We start from the raw sequence: 9,724 nt of genomic DNA on the forward strand, positions 1-9,724 counted from the left end.
CGCTGCAGGTTGGAAGTCGCATGGTGATCGTCGCTGGGGGCATCTTCATGATAGCCATCGGTGTGTTTGGCAAAATGGGAGCCATATTTGCCACCATCCCATCACCCGTCATCGGGGGTATGTTCATGGTTATGTTTGGGGTCATTTCTGCGGCAGGAATTTCGACTCTTCAGGTGGGCGTGACTAAAATTTCCTATTTTTAACTTCTTATTTTTGCTATCTCTGTATTTTTATGCGTTTTGCTTTTTAGTATACAGACTTGAATTCATCTCGCAACATCTTCGTTTTTGGTTTCTCCATGTTCTCGGGTCTGGTTATACCTAACTGGATATTAAAGAACCCAAGAGCTATTTCTACAGGTACAAAGCTATGATTATAATGTTTTAAATGGGAACTGCACTTTTTTTTTGGAGTTTTGCCTATCATTTACAATCCTTATGTGAGATAAGAACACATTTGTTTTTCTCTTTTTTTATGCATTTTACTGTCAAATAAAAACACCTCCATCATCGTTTTATATACATGCTGTAAGTATATAGGTAATGTACCGTATTTTTCGGAGTATAAGTCGCACCGGAGTATAAGTTGCACCTGGCGAAAATGCATAATAAAGAAGGAAAAAAACATATATAAGTCGCATTTTTTGGGGAAATGTATTTGATAAAACCCAACACCAAGAATAGACATTTGAAAGGCAATTTAAAATAAATAAAGAATAGTGAACAACAGGCTGAATAAGTGTACGTTATATGAGGCATAAATAACCAACTGAGAACGTGCCTGGTATGTTAACGTAACATATTATGGTAAGAGTCATTCAAATAACTATAACATATAGAACATGCTATACGTTTACCAAACAATCTGTCACTCACTAATCGCTAAATCCCATGAAATCTTATACGTCTAGTCTCTTACCTGAATGAGCTAAATAATATTATTTGATATTTTACGGTAATGTGTTAATAATTTCACACATAAGTTGCTCCTGAGTATAAGTCGCACCCCCGGCCAAACCATGAAAAAAACTGCGACTTATAGTCCGAAAAATACGGTAGTAACAGGCATATTCATAATAACATGTAATTTTTCCGTATTTTGCAAAATTTAAGCATCCAGCGGCAAATTAATTTCATAGCGTTCACTTTTTCCTTCAACAACAACACCACTAAGGATGGCAGACTTCATGAAAGACTAAAAACATAATAAAATAATCACTTTCTGTACAATGTCTGCCCTCACTAGGATGCCGACTGATGAAATGTTTAAATCTCTCCGTTTAGATGAAGAATTAAGCAAAGGGTTTTTAAAAAAAAAAGCCGGTGAGGCAAACTAGCGTCTTATTGTGTCTTTCTCACTATTTCCGAATGACCAACTTCTCAGTCTATGACCACAACCTTTTTCTATCCGGGTGAGAGGCATGATTAATAATCTAGAATTAACTTTCACCAGCCAACATGCGATAATAAACAGCAGTTTGTCTGAGCAAACACTTATAATAACAATATTGCTAGTACTTGGTTAACATTCGGGTCACGAAATGTAAATGTATTATCATTGGCGTTTTTTGGTTTTAGAGGCAAAATGGATTACTCCCATTAGCACCATTGCTAGCCACCTTGAACGAGCCGATTATTACAAATTAGAATGCAAAAAAATAATTAAAAATATATATGTGTTCTTGCCTTACATAAGAATTGTGAATGATGGGCAACGTTCCAAAAAAAATGCAGTTCCCCTTTAAAGCAGGTTGCAAATTGTGACTTGAAGAAATTGAAAAGTGTTGTCTTTGTGTGCAGGTGTGACTGAGCTAGACCAGTTGCTGCAGGTTCTTCTAACAACAAGTATGTTTGTTGGAGGCTTCTTTGGCTTCTTACTAGACAACACAGTTCCAGGTAATAATGTTTTAATACTAAATTAGCAGAACATGTATTTGTGTTAAATATGCATCAACAAATAATTATGTTTAATGTAATCTGCTGTTTTGCTTGACATATCTGTTGTTTTTTAATAATAGTGTCAGTTAATTGAATTTTGGTATGCTAAAATGAATCTAAATGTGAAAAAAAGTGCAGGTATTATAAAGAAACTGTTTGCATTCCAATCAGCTTTTACATTTAAATTACATTTTTATCAAATGTTTTTTTCTTTTTACTATTATTTAAAAGTACACCAACTTTAATTAAGGAAAAAGATATACGTCTGTGTAAGTGTGTTTTTTTTATTGTGACCCCAGGTTCCCCACATTAGTAGGTATATTATTACTTTATAGTTTTGCTGTACCTGGACCAGTCAAGTCATGACATAATTATGTGTTAGCATTAGCACTAGCCTCTTTGCTAACTACTTTTCCTAACATCCACAGTTTGTTTAAAATACGTGCTTTCATGTCACAGTCTCTAATAGCACAAAACGTATTTGTTGCTCATGAAGAAGTTATGATGCATAGCGCCACCTACCTGTGGTGTGATCTTTGCCTTTTGCTAGGAGAAAAGAAATGCAATAATGTCTAATGAAGGAAAATCTCCCAATATAAAGCTCCAATTATTGAAAAATACAAATTGAATGTTGTGTTTGAAAATCAAATTTGCAATGCTGTGTTTGTAAGGAACCATAATTAATGCGTGGGAAGTAAGTTACAGTAAGGAAAGTGTCACCTAACCCTAAAATGGATACTTGTTGAGAAGATCAATCCATTAACAATGATTCACTATGTTCTTGTTGTAATTTGACGAAAGTATTTGCCACTTGCTTTTTAAATGCATACATTCACGTCATAGTTTGAAATCATGGGTGGAATTTGGGGAGAGAGGGGCATGTCCTCTGCACTTTTTCAAAAGGCAGTTATTGTCACATGTCCAAAAAGAACGTTACGTTATTAAATAGAGACAAGTCAAACACTTGTGCCAGGCGGAACAAAACTTGTCCCTTTAGAACGCCCACAAGCTCATTGATTAGCCTTCTGGGGCTGCCCCCTAAGAGCGAGTTGGCCTACACATGGCAATATGAATCAACATTGAACAAATCAGACAAATAAATAAAATCTTCTATTTCATTCTGTTATTTTTTTTACGTCATTCACAGACGTCCCACTGGGTTGAGTTTTTCCTTGCCCTTATGTGGGCTCTGTAACGAGGATGTCATTGTGGCTTGTGCAGCCCTTTGAGAAACTTGGGATAGGTTGCACAGTGAAGTACAAATTCCGTACAAATGACCACTAAATAGTAACACCCGAATAAGTTTTTCAACTTGTTTAAGTCGGGGTCCACTTAAATTGATTCATGATACAGATATATACTATCAGATACAGTCATCACACAAGATAATCACATTGAATTATTTACATTATTTACAATCCGGGGTGTGGAAGGGGGGGGGGGTTAGGTTTGGTTGTTATCATCAGTCATCTACAATTGAGAACAGAGAAATGGATATTGGAACAGTGTAGGTCTGACTTGGTAGGATATGGACAGCAAGTAGTGGGCAGAGAGAGAGAGAGAGAGAGAGAGAGAGAGAGATCAGAAGGCATAAGAAAAGGTATCTGCATTTGATTGTTTACATTTTATTATTAACAATCCGGGGAGAGTGTTAGTTTAGGGTTGTAACTGCCTGGAGGTGAACTTTTATTGCAGTTTTGAAGGAGGATAGATACTCTTTAAAATGTATTTTGTAATTTATGATTGGCCTCACTCGGGCCGGACAGGGACGTACAAAGGGCCGGATGTGGCCCGCGGGCCGCAGAATGCCCAGGTCTGGTTTACACCATTCTCTACCTGGGGGTAAAATCATATTTCCTGCAAACGCGACCTGTCTTTTGCATTTCAAAGTTGAATATTCCGTTTTACTTCAGACAGCGACAACTTATTTGTGTCTTTGCGGCACAGACAGACAAATCCAATCAGGACAAATCAGTGCATCAAAATTTGATGACGGCGCCCAACATTGGCACTGATGTTCGCCCGCTTCCTGTCTGCTTTGCTGTGATTGTAACTAAATTAAAGAGTAACTTTGATGAAATCAGTGAGTGCGTGGTGACTTCGCCTACTGCATACTTGCCAACCCTCCCGAATTTTCCGGGAGACTCCCGAAATTCAGCACCTCTCCCGAAAACCTCCCGGGACAAATATTCTCCCGAAAAACTCCCGATTTTCAGCCGGAGCTGGAGGCCACGCCCTCTCCAGCGCCATACGACCTGGGTGAGGTCTGCCTTTTTTCATGACGGGAGGACAACAGGGTGACAAGAACTAAATCATCCAGACTAGAGATAAATTGTATTATTATGTTTATCTTACCTAAAAATAAATATATATATTAATTAAAAAAAACAAAAACATTTTTACTATATTTCGCTAAAAACATCAAAATTAATTATATTTGTATTTGTATTTTTTCTGACTCCTTATTACATTCAGCCATAGAATTATACATTAAAATGAACATATTTAAAATAATTAATTTTAAATGATCATGATAATTCATTTAAAATGACCATATTTAATTATTAAAATAATTGCTTGTTTATCAACAACTTTAACATTTTATTCATTACATTTTGAAGCTCTCAGAAGTCAAGTTATGTTATATTCCTTAATATTTATTTATGCAAGTTTGAAGTATCAATTATCTAAACACAGTTTTGTTTGCATATTTTCAGGATGTAGATATATATATATATATATATATATATATATATATATATATATATATATATATATATATATATGAAATACTTGACTTGGTGAATTCTAGCTGTCAATATACTCCTCCCTTCTTAACCACGCCCCCAACCACGCCCCCCCCCCCCCGAAATTGGAGGTCTCAAGGTTGGCAAGTATGGCCTATTAGCCGCAAAAAGAGTTGCTGTCCTGATAAATCTGAGCGGTCCGAGACAAGAAAGGTGGACACAGGGAGGTGGAAAAAATCCTGTATATCGGCTACGTACATAATGTACTTGATGTGTGTGCAGCCTCTCTCCAATGACGAATTGAATCGGGCGTTTACTCTGCTGTTGTTGTCTTGTGATGCAGTCGTCAATGTAATAATGTGAAGCAATGATTAATGTAAATCCTGGACAGGGGATCCAGGATCCAGGGTCACCCAAAAAAGGTGTTTTTTTTAGGATGAAAGTTGTAACGATACATCTTCTGATGCTAAGCTAGGGCACATAATCAGTGATGTTCCTGATCCAATTAGGTGTTTCGGGTCTTTCGAAACATCAGACACCCTCCTTCAGGTGACCCAGCTGAGGTTGATCAAGCCTCAGCTTGTGCCCTAGCAGCATTTGTCCACGGATCCGCTCGTTTGATCCAGAGCCACCTCGAAGACTTCTCTGCAGCTTCTGTGCTGTTGCCGATAGCCCTTCTTCTTTTCTCACCCGTGATGCCGAGTGCAGTGTAGGCCCTGTAGAGGGACTGCCCTGCGTAGCCTCTGCATCCTACCTCCACAGCTAAGTACCTTGCCTTCCAGCCTTGATTGTGGCAGTTGCTAACAAGGCCTTCATATTTCTCCCTCTTGCGCTCAAACGCTTCCTCCATTTGGTCTTCCCATGGCACAGTGATGTCTAACATGACCAGGTTCTTTGTTGACTCAGATACCACGACAATGTCAGGTCTCAGGGTGGTATTGACTACATGCTGAGGGAACTTAAGCTGTTTATCCACTTTCAGCTGCCAATCCTGGGTGGTGTTCAGAAGCCCTAATGCTACTCTGGAAGACCTTTCTGGTTTCCCTCCGGCCCTAAAGAAGCTGATAGATAGCTTGGAAGGCTTTGACCTCCGGCAGCTGCTGATGTTAACCTGGATGCTCTCCGCAATTGTTTTGAGCACCTGGTTATGCCGCCAGCGATACCGGCCTTCCCCTAAAGCTTTTGGGCAGCAGTTCAAGATGTGCTCAAGAGTTCCCTTTCTCTTGCACAGGGCACATTCTGGCATACTTGCCAACCTTGAGACCTCCGATTTCGGGAGGTGGGGGGCCGGTCGCGTGGTTGGGGGCGTGTTTAAGAGGGGAGGAGTATATCTACAGCTAAAATTCACCAAGTCAAGTATTTCATATATATGTATATATATAAGAAATACTTGACTTTCAGTGAATTCTAGCTATATATATTTATATTTATTTTATTTTATATATATATATATATATATATATATATATATATATATATATATAAGAGAAATACTTGAATTTCAGTGTTCATTTATTTCCAACATATACACACACATAACACTCATCTACTCATTGTTGAGTTAAGGGTTGAATTGTCCATCCTTGTTCTATTCTCTGTCACTATTTTTCTAACCATGCTGAACACCCTCTCTGATGATGCATTCTGCTTCGTCTCCTTGTTGTGTGCGCAGTTGTGCACTGCACTCTCTAAAAGCCCTAGATGTTATTGTCACATATGCATGTACAGTAGATGGCAGTATTGTCCTGTTTAAGAGTGTCACAACATTGCTGTTTACGGCAGACGAACTGCTTTACGGTAGACGAAAACGTGACTGCTGTTGTTGTGTGTTGTTACCGCGCTGGGAGGACGTTAATGAAACTGCCTAACAATAAACCCACATAAGAAACCAAGAACTGGCCCTCGATCATTCTACAGTTATAACGTCATTGGGCAGGCACGCTGTTTATATTGTGGGAAAGCGGACGTGAAAACAGGCTGTCGACACGTCACTCAGGTCCGCATGAATTTCGGGAGATTTTGGGGAGTCTCCCGGAAAATCCGGGAGGGTTGGCAATTATGCATTCTGGTGTATCAGCCAAACCCCAGGTGTGCAGGTTGGATGGGCTGGGGAGGACGTCGTAGACTACCTCAACCAAATGAATTAACTACAGTCGAGAAATAAGCATTCCTGTGGGGAAAAAAAAGACTGGTCTGTTTTCAGTAATTTTTAGGGTCACGCCAGCACCATATAGAATTAGTCTGTTTGGAGTTGTCTGTTTGTGCTGCAACATTTTTACAAAATTATAAAAAATTCCATATTTGTAAGAAATTTGAACTTTTTTAATTGTTAGAAACGATTCCGTTACAACCCCATATCAACATGATGGCTGTTTCATGAAAAGCTCCACAAACAACATTGATTCACTCAAAACAAGGAACATAATGTTATCTGTGTATTGCGTCTGAACTCTTCATATCCCCAAAAATCTGGGATGTGGTGAATGGATGAAATATGTTTCTATGTGATGTTTATTGCACTTGATTTTGTGGGCGGACAGTTTGCGTAAATACAAACTACATTCACAGACAGTCCCATCACAAAGTGATTTTGAGTGAGGATTAAACAGGTCGAACCAACTATATTTGTGGCAGGCCATGACAAAAACTTTTTAACGCACTAAAATGAATAAACATTACTTTCAAGACTTACTGATGGCAAGACTTGTGTTTGGTGCCTTTATCTTGGCTTATTTTGGTTCCAATCGTGTTTTTGTTGGTCCACTTATTCACATTTTATTGAAATTTACCAACTTTCATAAGTGTGTTGGTAAACAACAGTTTATTTTATTCTGATGCTTCAGGCAAGACTCATATTCCAAGCACACATTTGACGCATGTATATTTATTACAGGAACCAAGCAGGAACGAGGCATCCTGGCTTGGAACAACGCCCACGAGGACAGCACCAGCAACACACCGGACAGTGAAGAAGTCTACAGTCTTCCTTTCGGCCTGAGTTCGTACTTTTCGTCCTCGTCATGGATCCGTTACTTACCATTCTGCCCACCTGCTGCGCCAAAAAGCTCTGATGGATGTGGAGCAAACGCGACGTCTGAAGAACCGACGCTTCGACATCCGGAGCCTTCACACGTCATCAATGGAGTTGATCTTTAAGCGGTCACCTCACACAAGCGGCCCATTTTTGGGGGATTTTCATGTACGTACAGTGCCAATAGAGACACTTCAATTTGAACCTTGGATTTATAATATCATTTATAATTAAATATGTTGCATTTTATGAGCAACTTGATGATGTATTTGTCCCCAAACAGTTTTCTTCAGTATAATAGAGCTTATAACTTTCAAATATTTACAGCGGCTTTGTTAGTGTGTCTTTTGAACAGTATGGCAACAAATTATTGTGTTCAGATAGTAGAGTAATAATTGTTGTTATTGTACTGTAGTTCTTCATTTTTTTTTTATTTGTAATTGCCTACTCAGCCGCTAGAGGGCGGCATGGATCCATAAAACAAACAATACTGGGGCACTTGATCATTACGGTACAGTAAGTTTAAAAATGTTCCTCTGAGTTATAAAACCGTCCACTTTTCTAAAATGTTTTTATATGTTTCAAAATCGTTTCAGTTCATCCAGAAGAACCTTTGTAAGGTCCAGAAGTCACCGAAAGAGGGGTATGCTGGCTCACAATTCCCCCCCCCCACAAGTTTTACTTTTTAATGTCTTTTCTGCTCTGCAACCACATCATTTCCCTATTGCGGGATGAATAAAGTCTATCTTATCCTAACCTATTCTACCCCTAAAGGTATTTAATGGGGTTGAGGTCAGGGTTCTGTTAAGTTGTTTTTTTACAAATATGCATACAGTTACAATATGATACATATATTGAACATATTCCCATTTTCCTCATTACAATGTGTCTGAAAAGGAGTAGAAAGAAAAATATCTTATTTAATCTTGCCCCTTTTCCACTTTATAATGTGTTCCCTTCCTGATCTCAGTTTGTACCACAATTGAAATCAGTAAATAATACATGCATACAACTATATCACAAATATACTATACAACATCCCCGAGACCCTGAGAGGGACAAACGGTAGAAAATGGATGGATGGATGGACTATACGACATGAAATATACTTCTCATAAATAAATAGTTGATTAACAAAGTGCAAGTTATTCCAATATTACAATGTAATTTAATGAGAGTGACACATAAACACACACACACACACACACACACACACACACACACACACACACACACACACACACACACACACACACACACACACACACACACACACACACACACACATACCCCACATCCCATCCAACGCCCTTGCCACAAATCCCATAGGGGTGATGGACGGCTGGGCAGCGCCTGAAGAGCTGCAGCCCGCCACCGTAGCCCCCACCCCCTCCCCTCTGTTGCAAGTCTCGAGTTGTATGTTGTAATATGTATATGTGCTTTGCTATGCAGATTTTTTTCCCACTCCAGACTAATGAGCCCAGTCTAGATCGTATTTTTTTACTCATCCTGGGACGGCATGGCGCAGTGGAAGAATGGCCGTGCGCGACCCGAGGGTCCCTGGTTCAATCCCCACCTAGTACCAACCTCGTCATGTCCGTTGTGTCCTGAGCAAGACACTTCACCCTTGCTCCTGATGGGTTCTGGTTAGCGCCTTGCATGGCAGCTCCCTCCATCAGTGTGTGAATGTGTGTGTGAATGGGTAAATGTGGAAGTAGTGTCAAAGCGCTTTGAGTACCTTGAAGGTAGAAAAGCGCTATACAAGTACAACCCATTTACCATCCTCCCCCAGCGTTGACCTTTTTCCCATCTTTTACGGGGCGCCTTGTGGCGACCCATCAGCATCAACCCAAAGTTTCGCTGTACTTGCAATAAAAATAAAGACCTACGTACCGACCTACCTCATTTTCATTTAATCGTGGTATGTGCGTAACACCGACGTGCAACATGAATTGATAAAAAATCTACTTTTTTTATGAAGAGTCTGAATCAATCTGCGAGTGTGCAGG

At 39.4% G+C, this 9,724-nt stretch overlaps 1 protein-coding gene across 2 annotated transcripts in view; it reads left to right on the top strand.

Annotated features, from left to right (window-relative positions):
* slc23a4 (solute carrier family 23 member 4) overlaps nt 1–8,961 on the top strand; it is a 35,631-nt gene extending 26,670 nt beyond the window's left edge. Inside the window, exons 8-11 of one of the 2 annotated variants that reach the window (XM_061970167.1) lie at nt 9–173; nt 251–359; nt 1,800–1,895; nt 7,578–8,961. In XM_061970167.1, the coding sequence (XP_061826151.1) occupies nt 9–173; nt 251–359; nt 1,800–1,895; nt 7,578–7,840 (633 nt within the window). In that variant the 3' untranslated portion in view covers nt 7,841–8,961. The remainder of the gene's footprint in view (nt 1–8; nt 174–250; nt 360–1,799; nt 1,896–7,577) is intronic. The other variant, XM_061970168.1, reaches the window with a different exon arrangement.
* The last annotated feature ends 763 nt before the right edge of the window (nt 8,962–9,724 follow it).

This window comes from Nerophis lumbriciformis, linkage group LG10 (assembly GCF_033978685.3).
Source record: "Nerophis lumbriciformis linkage group LG10, RoL_Nlum_v2.1, whole genome shotgun sequence".
NCBI lineage: Eukaryota > Metazoa > Chordata > Actinopteri > Syngnathiformes > Syngnathidae > Nerophis > Nerophis lumbriciformis.